Source organism: Prionailurus bengalensis, chromosome E1, assembly GCF_016509475.1.
Source record: "Prionailurus bengalensis isolate Pbe53 chromosome E1, Fcat_Pben_1.1_paternal_pri, whole genome shotgun sequence".
NCBI classification, from domain to species: Eukaryota; Metazoa; Chordata; class Mammalia; order Carnivora; family Felidae; genus Prionailurus; species Prionailurus bengalensis.
Window position 1 is genome coordinate 19,192,891 of NC_057347.1, and position 24,028 is coordinate 19,216,918.

At 36.2% G+C, this 24,028-nt stretch overlaps 1 protein-coding gene across 14 annotated transcripts in view; it reads left to right on the forward strand.

Annotated features, from left to right (window-relative positions):
- The window catches only part of NF1 (neurofibromin 1), a 247,496-nt gene that overhangs the window by 76,960 nt on the left and 146,508 nt on the right, over positions 1-24,028 (forward strand). For 7 of the 14 annotated variants that reach the window (XM_043583628.1, XM_043583634.1, XM_043583641.1 and 4 more), the window contains exons 9-15: positions 3,534-3,707; positions 4,192-4,314; positions 4,551-4,625; positions 6,436-6,465; positions 9,939-10,070; positions 16,794-16,928; positions 20,437-20,550. In XM_043583628.1, the coding sequence (XP_043439563.1) occupies positions 3,534-3,707; positions 4,192-4,314; positions 4,551-4,625; positions 6,436-6,465; positions 9,939-10,070; positions 16,794-16,928; positions 20,437-20,550 (783 nt within the window). The remainder of the gene's footprint in view (positions 1-3,533; positions 3,708-4,191; positions 4,315-4,550; positions 4,626-6,435; positions 6,466-9,938; positions 10,071-16,793; positions 16,929-20,436; positions 20,551-24,028) is intronic. The other 7 variants (XM_043583631.1, XM_043583632.1, XM_043583640.1 and 4 more) reach the window with 1 other exon arrangement.

A 24,028-nucleotide genomic window follows, 5' to 3' on the forward strand; every position in this document is an offset into this window, starting at 1 on the left:
AATGCTTAGTTTAGCTGTCTGAGCTCCCCTAGCCCTCAAGTAGCAGTATGCTCTGTTAGCGTGGCAGAACTCCTCCTAATCGTTGGTAATCACGCCTAGGTCTTTATTATAAAGCAAGCAAAGAATAAACAACAAATAGAACCCTTAGCAGACTGGATTGGGCTTTTATTTACACATTGTTGACTGCAAACTATATGCAGAGTGGTTCTGTTTTTCAGTTGATAATTTTTGTTATTACTATTTTATTGTTTTTTTACTGTATCAGGGAAGGTAGTATAATGGCTCGCCACAATAGAACTTTATTATCCTTAGGAAGCGCTAATGAGCTGCTGATCTGAATAGCTCTGTGGGACGGCCCTCCTTTTTGTGGTTTCTTAGGACCTTGCACAGCAAAGACTGCCATCTTTAAAACATAGCTTCTATGGAAGTTGCTTCTGTTCTGCTAGCCAGAAGGGAAATCATCCTGAGGATTTTGATGGGCCAGGCCTGGAAACATCACACTTTCATTCACATTCCATTGGGTAGAACTCAGTCACATGGCCATATTTAACTGCAAGAGAGCCTGAGAAATACATTTATATCCCCAGGAACCAAGGAATGAAGGAATTAGGGAAGACAGAGGGAGTCAAGGATGGCTTAGACTGCTGTCTCCCTAGAATTCCCAGTTATTTCTTTATGGGTGAAGAGCTGCATTTAAAGAGTACCTGTCCACTAGGAGAATAATGTGGCTATATGTGCTGCGAGAAGGAGTGTGGAACCTTAGTTGAGCTTGAAATAAGAATAGAACTTAGAAAAGAGAAAGAGATACAGAGTTGTTCAGGCCAGGGTGATCAAGAAAATGGATTGTGTACAAATGTTAAAGATATGTTCAGAAAAGTTGCTTAGCCTTGAAGATGGAAAATTCATGCAGGCAGTGATAAGAAATGAGGATGAAAGGCAGATGTGAATAATCTGGAAGATACTGTGAGCCAGTTTGGGTTTAAACTTTATTCTTTAGGCAATGAGGAAAAGTCCAAAGTTTAGGGTTAAAGGTGAGATATGCAAAGTAGTGTTTTTGGCTGATAAAAGGAAAGTCCAAAGTGGGAGCTAGGTCAAAATAAATAGGAGTTTAGCTTTTAAAAATTTTATTTATATTCTGGTAAAATAACCCAAAATTTATCCTTTTAACTGTCTTTAAGTGTGCAATTCAGTGGCATCAAGTACACTCATAGTGTTTTGCAACCATCACCATTATCTATTCGTGAACTTTTTATGGTCCTCTTAGATTCTGTATGTTAAACAATAACTCCTCATCCCCTCCTCCTCATTAGTCCCTGGTAACCTCTATTCTACTTTTGGTCTCTTGGAATTGCCTATTCTAGGTACCTCATATAAGTGGAATCATACAATATTTGTCCTTTTACGTCTGACCTATGTCATTTAACATAATGTTTTGTAGCATTATCAGAATTTCATTAGTTATTATGGCTGAGTATTCGTGTGTGTGTGTGTGTGTGTGTATGTATGTATACCACATTTTGCTTATATCCTAGAAATTTCTTGTGTGCAGTGGTATTTCATTGTGATTTTGATTTACATTTTCTTAAGTTTTTAAAAAAGGTTTATGTAACTAATCTCTACACTCAATGTGGGGCTTGAACTCCTGACCCCAAGATTAATAGCTGGATGCTCTTCTGACTGAAGCAGCCAGGCCCCCTGATTTTCATCTTTCTAATGGACTAACCATGTTGAGCATCTTTTCATAAGCTTATTGGCCATTTGTATTTCTTTGGAGAAGGTGTCTATTAAAGTTCTTTGCCCATTTTTAAATTGAACTGTTTATTTTTTGTTGTTGAGCTGTTGGAGTTGTTTACATGTTGTAATCCCATATCAGATGTATGATTTGCACATGTTTTCTCCCATTCAGGTCATGATCTATGGTTTATGAGTTTGAGCCCTGCATCGGGCTCTGCACTGACAGCACAGAGCCTACTTGGGATTCGGTCTTTCCCTCTCTCTGGCCCTTCCCTGCTTGCACTCTCTCTCTCTCTTTCTCAAAATAAATAAATAAACTTAAAAAAAAGCAAACAAACAGTAGTGTTCTCACTTTTAATTCTGAGTTTTGGTAATTTAGGTCTTCAGTCTTTTTTCTTAATCAGTCTAGATAAAGGTCTCTCAAATTTCTTGAACCATTCAAAGAATCAACATTAAAAAAAAAAAAAAAGATTATTTCTTTAGAGAGGGGGAGAGAGAGAGAGTGAGCAGGGGAGGGGCAGATAGAGAGGAGAGAGAGAATTCCATGCGGGGCTTGAACTCACAAACCATGAGATCATGACCTGAGCTGAAATCAGGAGTCTGATGTTTAACTGACTGAGCCACCCAGATGCCCTGAGAGCTTTCTTCTTTTTAATGTGAGCATTTCCAACTATAAATTTTCCTCTTAGCACTGCTTCCACTGCATCCCATTTTTGGTGTGTTGTGTTTTCACTTTGATCTGTTTCAAGATGTTTTCTAATTTGTGTTTTTTTTCTTTGACCATTGGTGTTTAATTTTCATATATCTGTGAACTTTCCAGTTTTCTTTCTGCTGTTGATTTCTAGTTTCATTGTGATCAGAAAAAAATATTTCATATGATTTCAATCTCTTTAAATTTGTTAAAACCTTTCTTGTAGCCTAACATATGGTCTATCGAGGATATTGTTCATGTGAACTGGAGAAGAATATATATTCTGCTGTTTGATCAGTTTAGCTGTTGACATGTTATATTTGAGAATTCATGTAAGTGGAGATGTGAGGTTTTCATTTAGGAGAAAAGCAGAGGGAGAAATGTGTTGATGAGCTGCAAAGAGGGCTTGAGATCACAAGAATGGACAACTTTTTGTGAGGAACAGAATGTAGAGCAATATTGGTACATCCTTAGAAGGTTGAAGGTTGAATATTGTGTGGAGTTTCAGAAAAGGACCGACAGTTTGACATGGACCATGACTAAGGTAGTATAATATTTAGAAATATTTTGAAAGAGAATATGATCAGCTGAATTCAGGGTTGAGAAGTCAACTACCATGTTTGGGAAGGACTGTTTCTTAAGTCCTTTAATAATTCAACCAAGAGGGGCACCTGAGTGGCTCAGTCGCTTGAGCGTCCGACTTCGGCTCAGGTCATGATCTCACGGTTCGTGGGTTCGAGCCCCGCATCAGGCTCTGTGCTGACCGCTTGCTCAGAGCCTGGAGCCTGCTTCAGAGTTTGTCTCCTTCTCTCTCTGCCCCTCCCCCACTCACGCTTTGTCTCACTCTTTCTCAAAAATAAATAAATGTAAAAGAAAAAAATTTTTTAAATAATACAGCAAGAAAGTGAAGAACAGATTCTGATTCTGGGGATTTGAGAAACATGTCAGCGACGACAACTACCTAAATTTTGAAATAAAAAATTGGAAATATCAAGTATGTGGTTTTAGAATATGATTTTTAGAGGCTGATAGTTGGCTATTTTATGAGACAAATCTGAAATGTTAGAAACTTGGCATATCGTCTCGTTTCTGTATTTGAATTCTGTAGAAGTTGTTTCTGGACAGCCTACGGAAAGCACTTGCCGGCCATGGAGGAAGCAGGCAGCTGACGGAGAGTGCTGCAATAGCCTGTGTCAAACTGTGCAAAGCAAGTACTTATATCAACTGGGAAGACAACTCTGTCATTTTCCTCCTAGTCCAGTCCATGGTGGTTGATCTTAAGGTAATTTGCTTTTTACTTCTCTACCTCAAACTTTAAGAATACCTAAGGAAAAATAAACTTCCGGTATTAGTATTATTACGCTAGATAGTTGTCAGAGATCATCGCTGACACCGAAGTTCTGAATCTTCTTTGATGATACCTTCGTAGGACCTGCTTTTGTTGTTTTTGGGTTACTCAGACTAAATAAAGTGGCTTAGAATTTGACGAAAACACAGAATTAGCCAGTTTTCTTCAGTTATCACAAACATTCAGACTTGGTTTTACAATAACGTAGAAATGAGGGCCTGAAAGGAACCAAACATGGTGCAGCAAGAATTTTATCAGACCAGTGAACCACAACGTTAGTGTTTTCTACTTCTTCTGGCAACTGAATGTTATTGCCCTCTACGTGGATGCTGTGTTGATACTATTAAATACTAGTAAAAAAAAAAAAAATACTGCATGACTGTTTAAAGGCTTTTGTTTTCTCTCGGGATTTTTATAGAACCTGCTTTTTAATCCAAGTAAGCCATTCTCAAGAGGCAGTCAGCCCGCAGATGTGGATCTGATGATTGACTGCCTTGTCTCTTGCTTTCGTATAAGCCCTCACAACAACCAACACTTTAAGGTGAGAACATTGGTTTTTATCCAGTTATGCTTCCTGATGCTGTAGATCCTTTCTTTATAAATATGAAAAGACTATGAAGATGAATTGGTATTTCTCAATATCGTACATTAATATTAATTTTAAGACCTTAAGAATTTATTCTGTTTTTTAAAAACTTTGTTTCTTTTATGCTCATTTGTGCTACAGGATATTTTTCTCTTAGAAATAATATATGATTTTTTTTCTTTCCCCTGTAGATCTGCCTGGCTCAGAATTCCCCTTCTACATTTCACTATGTGCTGGTAAATTCACTCCATCGAATCATCACCAATGTAAGTCCAAAAGGTATTGCTAAATTACTTAAAATTTTTTTCTTCCTTTATTTCTTTACAAGAAAGACATTCTTGGTTTACAAAAGGTTTTGAACTTAGATATATCTCTCACAGGTGACTATATCTAGTAATTGATATACATTTGTATTTTTCATATTTAGTTTCGTATTCAATTTGGCCTTCCTTTATTGAGGAAGGTGGAGTTAATAGGACCCTTTGGAAAGATTGAACCTGAAATACTTAATTTGCATCAAAAGCCCTTGAGAACAGTGCCACTGAGAATATAATTGAACATTTTCATCCCCAAACTCTTTTTTTTTTTAAGTTTATTTATTTCCTTAGTTGTGTTGGGGGGTGGGGCAGAGAGAGAGCTGGGAGAGAATCCCAAGCAGGCTCCGCCCTGCCAGCGCAGAACCCAATGCTGGGCCCCAACCCACGAACCATGAGATCATGACCTGAGCCACAACCAAGAGCTTGACGCTCAACCGACTGAGCCCCCCAGGTGCCCGACATCCCCAAACTCTTTACATATTATTTTAATATTTCTAGCCTTTCCCCAGCATTTGATATGTTCTGACTTGTCACCTTACCATTTAAGTTAAAAGCAGTAACTAACAATATGTTGTGGGCCAGTATGGTACATTTAGAATGGTGAGATCATATTTGATTGTACATTTTAGTCTTCCTTAAATACGTGAAATACTAACACATTTAAATAGAGGTATTGACATGATACAAAAGCATATCAGACAAAATAAGCAAGTTCATTAAGAGATACTTGTGAAACTTTGGACTCTGATGTGGGTACATTAAGTGGAAGGATGATGAAACCTTATCAGATTTGGACCATGAAGTGAAAAAATGCTGTTTTTCTGATCATGAAAGTAATATTTTGAAGGTTCTCAAGTGTTATTTACCATAGCTCTACTTTTATCCATTTATGGATATTCATAGTTATGTGTAAATTGGCCACATTTTTTCTCCCTCAAAAAGAACGTTAATCACTGATAACTTAGGTATATTTGCCCTCTTTATAGGCAAATTCCACTTTAAGAGTGTATCGCTGACGAATTAAGAGTACCTCCCCACATTTATTTGCCTTGGATGCGTTGAGCTAAATGAAATTCTGCCCACTTTCTTTTCTTTTATCCATCCCTGCAGGGCAAGAATAACTGTCAATAGAGCTGACTAGTGACACATTTCATTTTCTCCATGGGTGCTAGCGTTCTGGGCAGGGCAATTCCTTGCTGTGCAGGACTATCTTGTGCATGGCCAGACACCTAGTATCCCTCATCCTCATTTCGCTGAATACCGTTGGGCCTCTTCCCTCCTCCCACCCCCAGACATTGTGGGTGACTGAAACGCCTTGAGGGAATGATAGGTTCCTCGCTTGAGGATCGTTGGATTAAATGTTAGGCGTAAATAACGTAAAATGCTATTTATCCCCGAAGGGAAACTTTAATGAATCTGATCGCAGATAAGGTATGTTTGTATTAAAAACTTACAAAATTTTTACTTTACTTTTGCCAGGGTAATGAGCAAGACATTGTATCCTTAATGTTTACTTTCAGGGTCATTTAAGAAAAAAAGAGATGACTTCCCCCCCTCAGGTTTATGTGTAATTCAGAATTAAAATATTATTATTTTTCTCCTTTGACTTATAATACTAAACACACTCCATTTGTTAGAGTGGATGGTTTTACATAAATGCTTACAACTTGATTTAATAAACCCAAGTGTATACTTTTTTGATTCTTTGTGGCTAGTTACTTTAATTGTGAAATATTTTTGTCTACAATCGAATACATAGAGCACTTTCAAGCATGGACTTGGCACTGCTGTAAGTGGCTGGGCTGCTCCTTTGTGGGTTTAAAGCATGCCTGGAGTGGTACTTCGTGCATGCCTCCATGTACACGGTGAAGTGGTCGTGCGTCCTTCTGTGCTCCGCTGGGTACTGCATGTGTGAGGGCGCGGTGTGTCTGTATCGGAGGTCACGTCTGTACGAAATGAAAAACCTGTATCGACTAACTCGACCTTTAACGAGTAACCTGCCAAAAGCATAAATTTGAGTCTATAAAGTATCTTTTAAAGGTATACTTTAGACAATGGGTACTTTATCTTATTATAGGATGTTTGATAAATTGTTTCTTGGTAGGGTTGGTGTTTTTGTTTTTGTTTTTTCTCCTTCCTGTGGTTTGAGGCGACTAGATACTGAATCTGAAGTACTTTCTGACTGAAAAGGACTATTTATAAAGTAAATATGCAAATTTATGGAATTGACTATTACAGAGTCTCACTGAAGACAGTTATGGAAATAACTTTGTCTTGAAATCACATGAAGTTTTTCTGAGATATTTGGACTCCTAATCTTAAATTTATTCATAGTATAAAATTTCCTTTTCAATGATTCTTGGTTCAATACACCTCATAAGTTCCTGCCTTCCATGGTTCTTTAGCCAAATTCACAGATTTTGTTTCCTATTATCACATTCTCGAGTAAGATAAAAGTTTTACTGATACGTTTTTGAGGGTTATGTAGAAGTGGTAATGGTTTGCAGTTGTTTGTTTTTTTTTTTTTTTTTTCCCTTCTGTGAAACATACTCCTACTCCGTTCACAAGTACAGTGTTTAGGTCTAAGATATTCTACTGTTTCTTCTTAAGAAATCTGCAAACCTGTTCACTATTTGAATTTTGTCATACCGTAAACATGTGTCGGCTTCAAATTTGGTACTTCTAGTACGGTCACTTTTTTATTAAGACACGCTGTAAGAGATGAATTACAGTTATAAGATCTGTGTTACATACTTAATCCTTACTGGCTTCCTTTGAGTTAAGTTAGGTGTGTTGTTATAATTGGGAAACTAAAGAAATAGTAATACACATATCTGACCCAGATATCTTAGCCATCAGCGGAACATGCTGTGGCTAGTATGGTACTTGGTATTCACTCTGTTTTGTCCCTTATGGCAGTTTGTTGTAGTTTCCTTATGGGTAGCTCCCATACCGAGAATGACAGGACCTCTTCCTACCAAGAGGCTGGATAAGTTCTCTCCAACACATTTGAAAATTTATTTAAGCAATCTCTTGAAGAATTGTCATAGTTTGCTCATACTATGTACTTGTAAAAGTATTGCCATTTGTTTGGCAATAAACGTAGTGCTTTCGAGAAAAAAAAAGAATGTCTACTTTCGTTGACTAGTTTCAGAACGGACACATTTAGTAACTGTGTAAAACACTATAATTTTTACCAACCACATGATGTCTAGTTTTTAGTGCGTATTTAATTTGAAAGTGTATCTTTAACTTTTATATTAAAATGAATAAATTTTTATATTATGAAAATCACTAAATCATAAGTTAAAATCACATTATTTTATAAGATGCACCTGGTACCATGGTACAATTTCAACAGCTTATTAAAGTAATGTAGTAGTTTGGATCAGGTGTTATATGGGATGCATTTCTCTTTAGTTAGTTTCTGACAGGATATTATGGGGTCAGGAGAGTTAGTAGGACCTTTATCTCATTGCATTTTGTGATTATTCAGCCTTTGTCTCTTTAAGCCGATTAATACAAGCTGTGTAAATTAGTAAATAAATGGAGATCAAGCTGTATTGATTGCTTGGGCAAGTCAAATGACTGAATTGACCAGAGTTTAAAGAATCCATTATATAACCAAACTAAAATGTGATCATTTGTTAGGTAGGAATGAGCTTATGTAGAGTGAGGGTTGAGGGAATAGCAGTATCAACCGTACTTTCCAAAGAGAGTAGTATTTCTTCCCTCACAGCTTTGGGGTCCCTTCCTAAATAGAGTTCAGTGTACAAGTTGTGTGTCGTAAGTTGATTGTATAATTCACTACCCAGTAAATAGAGTTTCGTAACCCATAGTTTTAGGTTAAAGTGATATAACTTGATGCTGCTGCCTAAAATACTCTGACGATTATGGGTGAAGAAATTAAAAGTTGAGAATTTAACGAGCTTAGTTCTGAGTGAGAAGGAACCTGGGATTAGGATATGAAGCTCTTAAATCCTCCGCCTGTGTTAATTCAGTCATTCTCTCACGTGTCTCCTCTGCAGTGGGAGTGTCATAAACTGGATGCCTGTGTAATAACCTATGTGTTAAGTGGTCCCGTATGGCTTGCATAATCTCCATATATAGTGAACATTCATTTTTGTCTTGACCAATAGACTTTATAGTTTTATTATAATTTTATTCATTTTAGTAATACAGTAATTCATTTTAGTTTTATTCATTTTATTTATTCATTTTAGTAATACATTTTATTCATTTTAGTTTTATTCATTTTAGTTTTATTTTTTTAATTCATTTTAGTAATACAGTAATTTTTTTTTTAAGTTTGTTTATTTGAGAGAGAGGGCATGCACAGGAGGGGCAGAGAGGGCGGGGGAGGAGAGATAATCCCAAGCAGGCTTCACGCTGTCAGTACAAGGAGCTGGATGTGGGGCTCAAACTCACGAACCTGTGAGATTATGACCTGAGCTGCAATCAAGAGTCGGATGCTTAACTGACTGAGCCACCCAGGCATCCCCATAATATAGTAATTAGTTTTAAAGTTACATTAGACACTATTCAAATAAAATAGTCACTAGAAACTAGAATCAGAGCTAAATGGGCGAAACTGACAGACAGATATTTACATAAAATAATTACATCTAAACAATATTTAGCTATGAGCAGTTTGTCCTTGTGGTAATCATTAGTCTTTTCATGTATTATACCATCATTGCATATCAATTTAAGGTTATAGGTTTACTAATAGCTTTATCTCATTTACTAATTTTATGTTGTACCAATCACTGTTGTTTGTAGGCATATAAGTGATGGTTTGCCGCATAGTCCTTCAACATTGTGTTGAACCACTAATCTTTCTTAAAACTTTGATAATAGCATTCTTATGTGGGAGAATATATACTATAAACGCATATGTTTCTGAAATGTGTAAAAGTTAAACTTAAAAAAAAAAAAGAAAAAGATTGGCTACAGAATTAGCTTTCTAAAGACTCTTTGTTTTTCAGATTCATTGGCTTATCAGTGAGAAACTATCTCATATGCCCATGCACATGAAGTGGCAGTTTGTCTCATGTTCATTATTATATTTTAAAATACATGTATGGTTCGGTGTTTGAATTAAAGATCTTATTTGAAGACTTTGGAAATCATGGTGTGTGTTTGCATGGTCCTAGAAAATTTTTCACGGAAGGCTAAAACCTAAGACTACAGTGTTAACCAGAGCATGTAACTCATGCAAATTTATACTTTTCTTCTCTTATGGTCTCTGTTTTTCTCTAGTCTGCGTTGGATTGGTGGCCTAAGATCGATGCTGTATATTGTCACTCAGTCGAGCTTCGAAACATGTTTGGTGAAACGCTTCATAAAGCAGTGCAGGGTTGTGGAGCACACCCAGCAATACGCATGGCACCGGTAAGAGGAATCGTGAATTTTGAATTCCCCCTTCTTCCTATTGCGTTTTCAGTGTCTCTATCCTATTCCTGTTTTTTTGATTATTTTAGAAAATCAAACGAGTCCTTCCTTTTCTGTAAGTATCGTGGTATGTTGCATCCTGCATTATTGTTGCAATGCTAGCTAATGGTGTTTGTTTTTCACGATTTCAGTGAGTCGAACTTGTTTTTCTTAGAGAAATTTTCCCACAAAATGCTGTTAAAAATCTTAATTTCTTTTTCTTTCGTTCTCCTTTTTTTTTTTCCCCTTACTTTCTTTTTGCTGTAACTTTTCTTATGAATCAAAATATTTTGGTTTGCTCTTCATCTTTGGGGATGAGTAGGGAAGCTGACTCCTGGGTTAGAGTGAATGTTTCTACACCGTTTTTGCCCACTGGATGCTGGACACAGCACATAGGAAATTAGAAATAAAATGAAACATTTTTATCTAAAATAAAATATTTCATATTTCAGCAAATGTGCTATCATTCAGCAAATGATAGGCACTTTGATACTGAAGTTCATGTTTAAACTTAGTAAAAAGAGTCTTTTCAAATGAGGTATTCTAACAGATTAGTATTCTTAAATGGAATTTTAAAACTCGTATGGAACCAATTGAAACAGACAGTTACAGGATCATAGAAGTCATTTCTTGGTATTTATGTATAGCAAGAGTATTCTACATGGCAACTCTTGACATTGATTGGTGGTGCTTTGTCTTCTGCTTCTTATTTTCTATTCTTATTGGCTGCTGTCGCTCACATGATCAGATGCCAACCAGTCACTGTTTTGCATGGCAGTGGGCTTCTGTGGCTGTAAGTATGATCCATTGTAACTACCTCAGAAAAGTCCTTGGTTTCTTTGACTTTTCTGTGTATAGTTACTGTTATAGTCACATCATGTCATTTCAAATGAAAACGTAGCATGTTTTTACCTATTGGTAAAACATTTTTTGGTAAAAATTGGTAAAAAATTTTTTCTGGTAAGTTAGCCATTTCACACTCATAATTTAAATAGCTTTCTCCTCTTTTCCCAAGTTTCCTTAGTCAATAAAATATTTTGGTTCAATACAATTGTAGTTCACTCTTATCCAGTTGTCAGTAGTTGTTTCTGAGGATTATTTATCTCAGATGTTCAAATAGAGACGTTTGCTATACTGAATACTTTAGGATTATTTAGTCTAAAAAATTATAGCCAAAGAACATGGAAATTATGTTTTATTCAATAAAATAAATAAAACACAAACTATATTTAGTTGACTTTTTGTGATGCCAAGTACTTAATTTTTTAAAAAATTGAAAATTTCAATCTAAGTTACTTGGAGGTAAACATAAATAATAGTTACTTAAATGTTAAATAACTAGACATCGTTTTACAAGTTGTCTTGGAAAATGACTTAAAATAATTGTTTAACAATTAATTCATTCTAGATATCCTATAGTAAATAGAACTTTGACTTTTTAAAGTTTCTAATTCTTCGGGCAGAAAATTAATGGCCTTCAATAGTAGAAACTGGTAGAAAGTTAATAGTCACTTCCACTTTAACTTCAGTATCCACTTTACCAGCCGTCTGCAATTTCACTTCCTGTGCATGAGGACTGAAAGAAAGTGAAACGAAATTAGTCCTTTGAACAAAGACAAAATTTGACTGGTAGTCTGAAAATGTTCCCTACATTTAGAAGTTATTTTACATCTTAGCCTTACTTACTAACTGATTCCAGGAGCAACATACTGTAGTACTGAAAGTTCATAAAAACCACAGCTAGACTTCTTTTGGTCCAAGGACACCTATGATAAGAATTGAGTTTTTATTTCCTATTATTCTCTGAAAGTGTCAGTATACATTTGATTTGTGAAATCATTCTTAAGCTGTTTACTTTCATATAATTATATATGAAATTTTGTGTGTATGTATGTGTATGAATATGTACTATATGTGTATATGAAATTATACATAGTGGCTGAAGGAGGGTTTTCTGCCTGATATTCTTACCGGGAAAATTAATTAACAAATCTAATCTGAAATAATTTTTTAGAATAATAAAATTTTATTATTGAGATGATCTTTAAGGTGAATCTTTTCCCTTTTAAACCTGGTGCCGTGAACAGTCCGACAGTAAATGCGGAAATTCTGAGCTCTCCCACAAGCTGCCGGGCATAGTGTTAACACCAGGGAAGCGTGATGAGCTAAAAAGACAAGGCACTTACCCTCACAGAGATGCCAGTCTTGTAGCTCTTGCTTGAGCACTTCTAATAAAGAGCTCACCACAGGTGGCCCTCAAGCCCGAAACATAGGAAATTTGTAATAAATGGTTTAAATGTGTGACATCAGGGTTTCTCAACCTTGGCACTGTTGGTATTTTTAAATGTTGTAGGAGACAGTTGTAGGGGACTATCCTGTGTTCTGTAGAATGTTTAGCAGCGTTTCTAGCCTCTTACCACTACATGCCAGTAACACCACCCTGCTGGCTGCTGGTCTTGAAAAGCAGAAGTGTCTCCAGAGATTTCCAGTTATCCCTCGGGAGACAAAACTGCCCCAGTTGAAAACCACTGTGTTAACATGATATGTTCAGTGCGTTGTCCTCATTTGCATTGCCCCAGATGTTGTGTCTGCTTCTTCCATAGGACAGCACTGCAGATATTTCAGTAAAGTTATCTTGAACTGCTAAGGTTTCTTTTTTTAAATATGATTTTAGAATTGGGAGGGGTTTAATTATTTCAGCTTTCTTTAAAAGCTTGTGGGGTGTGTGTGTGTGTGTGTGTGTGTGCGCGCGCGCGCGCGTGTGCGTGCACGTGTGCACGCATGCTGTTTGATCTGTTTTTACCGCTGAGGAAACTGAGGCACATAAAATGTTTAGTGAATGACAGATAGTCATGATTAGTGAATCATTGGCATTCTTTCCAATGCCTGTCCAGTTCTTTAGCTGTCTTACCTCATTAGTGCATTAGTTTGATCAAAGCAGGAGCTCCATCTGGCTTGTCCAGCACTGGGTTCCTGGCCCCCCAGAACGCTGTCTGGCACGTAGTAGGCATTTAGTGCATATGTGTTGAATGAGTGAAGTAATTTCTTTCCTGATTTGTTTTTAAACCTCTCCTCTTCTGCTTCTCTTCTGGAAAGGATTCAAGCTAACATTTTTTTTTTTCCCAATTAAAATGACATATGAAGATCCGGTTTTAGTGTTGCAGATGCGGTATAATTGAAGAATGCCATTAACCTGCTGTGTCTGCGTACCGTGTTTCTACTAATAATATAGTCTAAGATTACATTGTTTTCTTAGATTGAGCTCTTCATCACTTAAACTCTTTAGCCTTAACATATACACAATGGGCCATAGCTTCTCCATTTTATACTTTGCTAATATTTTTAAAAGTTTGAAATATTTTTCTTAGCACTAATCGTTTACTGTTTTAAAACTCGGGTAGCCTATTAATGATAGCTGTATGAGTTTTCACAAATATGTGTAATTACTGCACATTTTGCTTCTAAAGGAGATATGCTCTTACATGCCTATAATTGAGTCATAGTCTTAAATAAGGTAACAAATGGTTTGGGCCCTTAATAGACAGCTACATATTCTGATTAATGAATTTATTCCTGGGCGCGACTGCTTCTCTTCTTTGGCCAAAGTGCGTGTACTATGTTGGATTCTTACTAATATCTGCAGGATGGAAGGTCAATAAATTAATGGATGGATAATGTTTTTTTTTTTTTTTTACATTTCTGGTTAAAAATTATTTCTTCTTTAGCATGCTGTTCCGCCTTTTATAGAACCCCCTAATGTCCATTAATTAAAAGGTGTTTGAATTGAAAACTTTATTTAACCTTTTCAAGTCAGTGCTGGAACAAAATTTATTTGCTGATTCCTGAGATGAAGAAATGACATAATTAAACTATTATTTACTGTTAGAAAATGATTACCGAGTAAAAGATAATTATTAAATCTGTTAATTGTTCTCTGATCTGTGTTCCTGTGCACTTGGTTGTGTCAGGGAAGAACAGTTGCACTTAGTTACATCTTAGTAAATACTTGTTCCATGAGAGTTGATCACCTTGATCTAAGGTGTTAGCATGACTTAGAATGAAAGAATAAAGTTTAATGGAAACAAACGGTAAAAACAGAATTGATTAAATGCATTTGGTAAGATATTTGCTGTGGGAATATAAATATGCAAGCAAACAGTATTTCTGAGTTTTGCTATTTCCTTTCTATATTGATATTCTTGAGCATTGATGTGGATGTTAGGTAGTAGTTCTTCCCCTTTGAGGACCAGAACCCTTCAGTGTCCTCAGGCATACTAACAAATGCGTCTTACACTTAGACGTGGAGAATTGTGGCTGTGTGTTACAGATGTGCATCTCTGCTTTTTACCTTTGAAGGACAGCCTATTTACTTGGACATTTTTATTAAGTGTTCATAGCTGCCGAACATCCTGTTATCTGTATATTTGCGATTTTTCCTGAGAAGCCATACAGGCACCCAACAGGCATATGAAAACATGCTCAACGTCACTAAACATCAAGGAAGTGCAAATCAGAACCACAATGACATATCACCTCACACTAGTCAGACTGATTAGAAAAAAGACAAGAAATGACAGGTGTTGGCAAGGATGTGGAGAAAAGGGTACCCTTGTTCATTGTTGGTCACGATGTAAATTGGTTCAGCCTATGGAAAATGGTATGGAGGTTTTTCAGAAAATTAAAAATAGAGCTATCATACAGTCCAGTATCTCCACTCCTAGGTATTTATTTGTGAAGAAAGCAAGACACTGATTTGAAAAGACATGCACTGCTATGTTCGTAGTAACATTATTTGCCATAGCAAGATATGGAAGCAACCTAAGTGTCCATTGATAGAAGAGTGGGTAAGAAGATGTGGTTGTGTGTACACACACACACACACACACACACACACTCTGGAATATTACTCAGCCATAAAAAAGAATGAAATCTTGCCATTTGCAACAACATGGATGGACCTAGGGGGTATTATGCTAAGTGAAATAAGTCAGAGAAAGACAAATATCATATGATTTTAGTTGTATGTGGAATCTAAAAAAACAGACTGATAGGTACAGAGAACAAACTGATGGTTGGCAGATGGGAGGGCAGTGGAGTGATCAACGAAACAAGTGAAGGGGATTAAGAGATACTTTCAGTTAAAAAATAAATAAGACTTGCTGGAATACACAGCATAAGGAATATAATCAATAATATTGTAACCACTTTCTATGGTGGCAGATGGTAACTAGACTTACTGTGGTGACCGTTTTGTAATGTATATAAATGTTAAATCACTATGTTATACACCTAAAACGAGACATATTTTTAAACTAAAACTATTAATAAATAAAGGCATATGCGTCAAAACTAGATATTTTATGTCCTTTTAAAGAAAAGGGGGAAATGATTTATAACAATAGAAAGAGGTGGTTTTGTATCCAGAATATAATTGTTGGATTTTTCATTGAGTAACATGCATAATTATGGTATCAGCACAGCATCTACCGCAGTATCTCTGTAATTGAAGCACATGTTTCATGATTTATCTTTGTCAAAGGCTTCTTTCTTTGTTTTATCAATGTTCTTCAGGCAAAATACATGCATTCTGTAACTCAAGAGAGATGGAATGCCATTGAAGGAAAAAGCAGAACTTACCATTAAACTGTTAAGTACAGAGACCGACCATATAGCGTATTTCATCAATTCTAAGAAGCGCTTTAGTTTTTAACATCTCTGAAATTGGGAACACATCTTATTTGGTGTCTTAGAATTGACAGTGGTTTTTCATTTCTTGTGGTACATTAATAATGCATCTTAGTTAAATTAATGTCATAGATTCTCTGAAATATTTGTGTATATTTGTGTGAGATAAATGTTAAATGAATTGCTCAAAGTATGTATTTGTGAGAGCTATAGACTAAATATTTTATCCCTAATGTGTCTACAGTTTGGAGAATTGTTCTTCTACATAGGAGTCAACTTGATATTAAAGTATTTAGTATTTTAAGGAATTTTCATTTAAACTTTACTAAATACATTATATAAGAATAATATGAATGTTACAAAAATAGTTTCCATTTGTTTTTTATTTAAATTCAATTTTATTTTATTTTTATTTTTAAAATATAATTTATTGCCAAATTGGTTTCCATACGACACCCAATGCTCATCCCAAGTGCCCTCCTCAATGCCCATCACTCACTTTCCCCTCTCTCTTACCCCCCCATAAACCCTCAGTTTGTTCTCAGAAATTTTATTTTATTATAGAGAGAGAGAGTGAGAGAGCATGGGGGAGAGGGACAGAGGGCGAGAGAGCAAGAGAGAATCCTTCCAGAGGGCGAGAGAGGAAAAGAGAGAGAATCCTTAGCAGGCTTCTCGCTCAGCACAGAGCCCAATGTGGGGCTCGATCCTACAACCCTGGGTGGGATCATGACCTGAGCTGAAATCAAGAGTTGGTCACTTAACCAACTGAGCCACCCAGGCACTGTCCCAGTTTTCATTTGTTTTTTAAGCTTAATAATATTCACCTTATACTTACTCAGATGTTTCTACTCTTACCACACATACATCTGTGGTATAAAATGTCTGCTTTTTCAAAGCTTTTTAATAATAGATTTATTTTTAAAAAGTTAGATAGCTTTTTTCATTAACCTGATATCTGATTCTTACAAGGTGATGACATGTTTTTGTTTTTATTTGTAGAGTCTTACATTTAAAGAAAAAGTAACAAGCCTTAAATTTAAAGAAAAACCTACAGACCTGGAGACAAGAAGCTATAAGTATCTTCTCCTGTCCATGGTGAAACTCATTCATGCGGATCCAAAGCTCTTGCTTTGTGTAAGTATTTTATACGAGAGGTCTTGAAATTACTACAATAACTTAATTTGGTTTAAGTGAAATGCCAAGACCTTGGAGATCATTATTAGCTAAATAACACTCACTGACCCTTTCTGCTCATGCTTGAAACCTAAGACACCTTTAAGAAAACTAACTTAGAAGTTACATTTCTCTGATACCAATATAATTAGATCAGATTTCTTACCCTTTTCCTCAGTTTTCCTTGTCATTAAACTAGTATGTTTTTGTGAGATCTTCTTTCTTTACTCTGTTACCAGGTTTGTATTATTTAGACATTATGCTGGGGTGGTGGTGGAGGTAATGAAGCAACCATAATAAATCCGAGTGCTTTCTCGTGGTCGTAGTTGGTTTTTAAGTATCTAGTTGCTATTGCCAAACCCTTTAGGTTTTTTTATTTCCCTTTCTTCCTGTCATCAACCTATTATCACTGGCTTTGCCTGGAAATACTGTATTGGAAGGAGAAGGAGATGGGAATGGGTATGGTTAGCACTTAATTTTTACCCTAACTGCTTTTGCAGCCTCAGATGGCATTCCTGAGGGCAATACTGTGGTACACAGTAGGTGGGAACTAACAGGTAAATGAGTGATAGTTACGTGAAGTGGTTAAAAGCATGGGCTCTACAGACAGACTAGTTATGTGATTTGGGTGACTTAACCTCTCTTAGTTTTCTCATAATGATAATAATAGTACCTATCTCAGATTGTAAAGCTTGAGATAGTACACTCGTGCTTTTAGGAATAACATTTAATAAATGCATAATAAGCACTAAATAAATGTTAACTATTATTATTATTAATAAAATGCAGTTGACATCAATATTAATGTTATTAATGCCCCAAGTATGACAGTTATGTATTGTGAAGGTCATAGGATAACATGTTTAAGCTTTGTTGAAGTTTCTCCAGTCTCTGCAGAGCAGCATCCAGAAAAATTTCTTGCTGTTTTGTTTAGCAGCAGGTTTTATAAGTGCTAAGGTGCTTTCAAATTACTACATATAGGAGTTCATAATTTGATGTCCGTATTTTCAAGAGTTCTGTGAACCCCTTCAATGAAAAAAAAGTGTAATGAGTATTTTTTTCTGCAGAGAAATAAGAGGGGAGAGACACACACACAGAATTTCTAAAGGGATTAATAATGCCAAAGGAAGGCCTGTGATATTTTGAACTCTTTGAGAAGCCCACCCAAATTTGGGAGTCTAGTAGAATAAATTGTTAGAATTAGGCATGGAAAATTTCACAAAATCTTACCAAGGAGACAGTAAAGGTAATCAAATCCCCTTTCTCCTCATGTCTTTGTGTGTAGCACAAGTTATTTGTGGTAATATTTCATCATACATTTCACTTAATAGACGACCAGCTCTCTGCATGGCTATAATTCAGGGTAAAGAATGCACCAAAGTCACGACTGCCGTCAGTGTTAAGTATTCCATTATTCAGAGAACAAGAACTTGGTCTTTTCCAAGATTGGAATTTAGTAAGCAGAGTCCATTTAAAATTGAAATTATTCTCTTTGCTGCCATCTAGTGGTTAGGCAACTTTTCTCAGCGTAACCAAAGGTAAGTTAAAGTAGATTCACTGTATACTTAAGTATTTTCTATTTAAATCTTAGTAAATAGGAGAAATGTAGGAGTAACTTAAGTGATGTCAGTCATGGTATTTTTAAAGTAACACAATTTAATATCTTTCATCTCTACCCTAATCCCTATTACTCTCATGTTGTCTAGCCTCCTAATTGTCCAGCTAACATCCTCTCCTACCTCCCTCTAAACATTTCTCTGCACTAAAGGTCTGGTGATCTCTTTGAAAAGCAAATCTTATCATGCCTTTTGTCCAAGCTTAACATGTGTTAGTTGAAATTGCTCTTGGAATAAAGACCTTTTGGTCTCCAAAGAGACCTACAGGGGCATGCAGAGTCTGACTCCTACCTGCCCCTTCTGCCACATCTAGCATTATATTTTTCTTTCTCTTTTTTCTGTAGTCATGATGGTCTGTTCATTCCATCTTACCACATTCCTTCATACCTGCCCCTGCTGTTTCTTCTGCTTATGATACACTTCTCTTTCCTCTTTACAATAGTAATTCATGCTAATTTTGAGCTGTGATCACTGCCCTAAGGAAGCCTCCGTGAAATTGTGCCACATTTCTCTATCACGGTGCTCATAGCAGCTTGTAGCTTCGTAGTTCTTATCTCATTTGCAGTTTTACAGTTGTTGGTCTGGTTATTTTATTGATGTTTGTTTTTCCCACCAGATTACATGTTCCAAGAGGGTAGGAAACACTTTTTAAAAAATATTTATTTATTTATTTTGAGAAAGAGAGAGTGTGCATGCATGCACAGGGGAGGGGGGAGAGAGGGAGGGAGGGAGGGGGAGAGAGAGAGAGAGAGAGAGAGAGAGAGAGAGAGAGAGAGAGACACACACTCCCAAGCAGGCTCCATACTCAGTGCAGAGCCCAATGTGGGGCTCGATCTCACAAACCATGAGATCATGACCTGAGCTGAAATCAAGAGTTGGATGCTCAACTGACTGAGCCACCCAGGTGCCCCAGAAACACATCTTTTCAACTTGTTATGTCTTTGGTATTCAATAAATGTTACTGAGTTATTTGTGAACGAATATACATTTTATAAAGTAGGCTAACAGTTGTGAATTATACTCCGGGATGAGGGCTTACCTTAATCATTATGGCGGGAAAGAATCTAGTTAGCAAAATAAAATAGGGACACAGGTTGTATTGGTCTCACTTAAATGAGCCATATATTCGTGAAGTGTAAATAGATGCATCCAAGCTACAGGAAGCATTTTAGTCTCTTAAGGTAGACATGTGCATTTATGTACCCCGTGGATGTGCTTTGCTTAGTACCCAACATTTTTCCACAGTGAAACAGACTGCAGTGTGGGTATCTGGAGGTGTGGATTCCAGCCTTGGATGGCCTAGGGCGGTCCTTTCTACTAGACCGGACCTGTTCTTTGCCTTTGAGTGCAGTCATTTGTAAGATTAAAACCAGTAAGCTCCAAACCAGAGGTGTAGTATTTAGCCAGTGTAGTGTTGGTGAAAAAAATTACCTGCTCCTTATATATAAGGTATAATTTCTTAATTAAAAAGCTAATACTTAGTTTTTGTTTTCTTTTAATCAGAATTTTCTCTGGACATTATTCACATGAAGGAACAGTATAGACGTAGATTAAGCGACTCCTTAACAAAAGCAGTTCTGACTTTTAAAAAATTCCCCAATTGTTATTTTATCGAGATATACACATACCATGAAATTCACTATTTTAAAGTGTACAATTTGCTGGTTTTAGTACATTTACAAGCTTCTGCAGCATTACCACTAATTCTAGAACATTTCTAGAACGTTGTCATAACCCTAAAGAGAAGCTTAGTGTACCCATCAGCATTCACTCTCCATTCCCTTTTCTCTCTGGCCCCTGTTAGGTGATAGATACATTTTTTTAAATTGAAGCTTGCTTTTTTTTCCTTGCAGAATCCAAGGAAACAGGGGCCTGAAACCCAAGGCAGTACCGCGGAATTAATTACAGGGCTCGTCCAGCTGGTCCCTCAGTCACACATGCCAGAGATCGCACAGGAGGCAATGGAGGTAAGGGGAAATGAATTCTGGGCTCTTGAAGGAAAGCTTGTAAATGTATATGTTCTTCATGTTTCTTTGGTGTGTGGTTTCTACGATAGATGTCATTTCTGGACATCTGTCAGAGAGAGATGGCATTTCTAGAAGTGTGTTTGTGTCTGTATGCTGTTTTATGAACTCTGGAGAAGGAAAAGGTTTAATTGCTGTATATCTCATGTAGCAACAATGTTGTGCAAATTATGATGCTTAATTTAAACCCTCAGATTTTTCTAATTGCAGTTGACCTTTTGGAATTGTTTTAAAATATGTATTGAATTTTGAATTTGCATCTAATTCACATACCATAAAGTGTACTATTTTAAAGTGTGCAATTCAGTGTTTTTCAGTATATTCACAAGGTTGTGCAGCCATCACCACTAATCCTGAAACATTTTCGTTACTCCAAAATAAACCCTGCCACTCTGCATCCTCCTGTTACCCCAGTCACTGGCAACCACTAATCCCTTTGCTGTCTTCATAGATTTGCTTATTCTAGCCATTTCATATAAATAGACTCATGAAATATGCGGCTTTTTGAGTCTGGCTTCTTTCATTTAACATGTTTTCGGGGTTCCTCCATGGTATAGCCTGTGTCAATACTTCATTCTTTTTTATTGCCAAATAATATTCCAGTGTGTACACATAGGGCCTTCTGTTTATTCATTAGCTGATCACATTTGGTATTGTTTCTGCTTTTTGGCTATTATGAATAATGCTGCTATGAACATTTGTGTAAAAGGTTTTTTTGTGGATATATTGCCAGTGGAATTGGAGGGTCATATGGTAACTGTGTAACTTTTTGAGTGACCAAACTGTTTCCCAAAGCGACTGTATCCTTTTATATTCCCATTAGCAGTGTATGTGGGTTCTATTTCTACATCCTTGCCAATACTTGTTATTGTCTGTGTTTTGGATTATAGCCATCCTAGTGGGTGTGAACAGAGTTGACTTAAAAAAAAAATTGTTTTTATATTGATTGCTAAATATGGTTTTAATTTAAATCCATTTTATTGAGGTGTAATTTACATGTAATAAAATCATACAAGATTTAGAATATTTCTAGTTACCCTGGAAAGTTCTCATGTGTCTTATGATCCCACTCCCTGTGCCAAAGACCACTGGTCTGATTTCTGTCATAGATCAGTTTTGCCAGTTGTGGAAGTTCATCTCAATGAAATCTTAGACTGTATATTCCTTTTTGTCTGGCCTCTTTGACTCCCAAGTGTTTGAGATTTGTTCATGATATTACATGTGTTAGTTACTTCTTTTTTTTTTTTTAATTTAAAAAAATTTTTGTATTGTTGGTAGGTATTCCATTTGAGATGAAAGCAGTTTATTCACTTGTTAATGGCCAGTTAGGTGAACATACCCATCATTGAGAGTTATCTTGTGCATCTCAGTATTCCCTTCCTTCCTTCCTCCTCTTTTGTCCCTGTCTGCTCCCCTGCTTCCCTTGCAACCATTGATCTGCTTTCTGTTATAGGTTAATATGCATTTTATATACATGGAGTTATAAACTATATACTCTTTTTGTCTATCTTCTTTAACTCTGCATAGTCATCATAAATTCATCTGGGTTGCTGCATGTATCAATAGTCCCTTAAAAAAAAAAACACATTCCTTTTTATCACTATATAGTATTCCATTGTGTGGCCGTAGCATAATTTATTTATCCATTTACTTGTTGATATTTGTGTTGTTTCTAGTTTTTGGCTATTACAAATAAAACTTCTAGGAACATGTGTGTACAAACTTATGTGTAGGCATATGCTTTTATTTCTCTCTGGTGAATACCAAAGAGTGCAAAAATCTTACTCTGTGGTCTTTATGAGAGACACAGTGTAAGTATAAGGACACCAGAAGTTCGATAGTCCAAGGATAGGAAAATATGCTACACAAACAGAACTCAAGAAAGCTGGAGTAACATACAGAGTTTAAAGCAAGAAGCATTACTGGAGATAACATGGGACATCTCATGATTGCAAAGGTGTCCAATCTATCCAGAATATAAAACTATATGAATCTAAAAACAAAGCTTCAAAATATTTAAAAATATATGGAGTAAAAGTAGAGATAGACAAATCTAGTTTTAGTCGGATGCTTGAGCACACTTTTCTCAGAATCTAATAGAATAAACAAGTCAAGAAGATAGTAAGGACGGAAGACTTGAACAACATAATTATCAGATACGAACTGTGTGACATACATTGAATGTGACACTCAGTAAATGCACTTTCTTTTCAAGTATGCATGGAACATTCAATGTATCCTGAGCGTAAAGTGTAAGTCTCAACAAATTCTAAACAATTGAAATCATTCAGAGTTTTTTTGTGACTACAGTATAATTAACTTAGAAATCAATAATAAAAAGTTTTATGAAATATCAAATGACTGTGTGTTCATTCATACTCTGCTAGCAGGAATGTAAATTAGTACAACTGCCATTAAAAATTGTTTTGCAGTATCTACAAAGTACACATGTGATCTAGCAATTCTATATGCTTGCCAAAAGACACATACAAAAATATTAATGGCAATATAATTTGTAACAGCCATCCCCCCCCCAAAAACCGAGAAATACCTCAAATATATCTATATAGAACAGATAATTTTGGTTATATTCATTCCATTGATTACAACAATGAAAAAAGAATGGGCTACTATTGCTAAATGCTGAGCATGGACGAATCAGTATCACAAACATAATGTTCAGTGAGAACAGCCAAACACAAAAGGGAACATACTGTGTGATTCCCTTCACATAAATGACAAGCAGGCAAAGGTAGTCTGTGGCAGTAGAAGTCAGAACGGTGGCTCCCTTTGTTAAGGAGTAATGACTGAAGGGAACATGAAAAGGGCTTCTAGGCACTGACAGTGTTGGTCTAGGTAATGGTTACATGGAGTATATACATTTGTAAAACTTCTTTGAGCATATATACACTTAAGATTTCCTACTTTACCGTTTGTATTGTATGTTTTATGTTACCAAATATGTTTTAGCATTCGTCGTTTGACTCATTGCTGGTGTTTGTGTACGTTGCTGTCGGACCTACAAATGGGTACACGCTTGCATACTTCTTGGAAGGCTGTTTGACAGTATTTGGCAGAAGGTGTGCAGATACCTAATTTTTGTCCAAATAATTCCATTCCTGTAATGTTTTTGTTTCATCCTCTGAATACAAAAGGAAGAAGCTACACATACGTGTATGCTTATTGCTGTAGCTTATAATAGGGCGCTAGGAGAACTTAAACTATGTGCTAGGGAGAGAGCAGGTCAGTCCTCAGTGACACGATCGTAAATGGCTAAATATCCATTGAAACATGCCAATCACATGGCAACATGGAAAGATATTTAGGAAATGTCAGATGAGTACACTATGTTTACAGCTTTGTTAGAATACATGTAGGGAATAAAATGGAAGGGAACACGATAAGGGAAGCAATCATATTA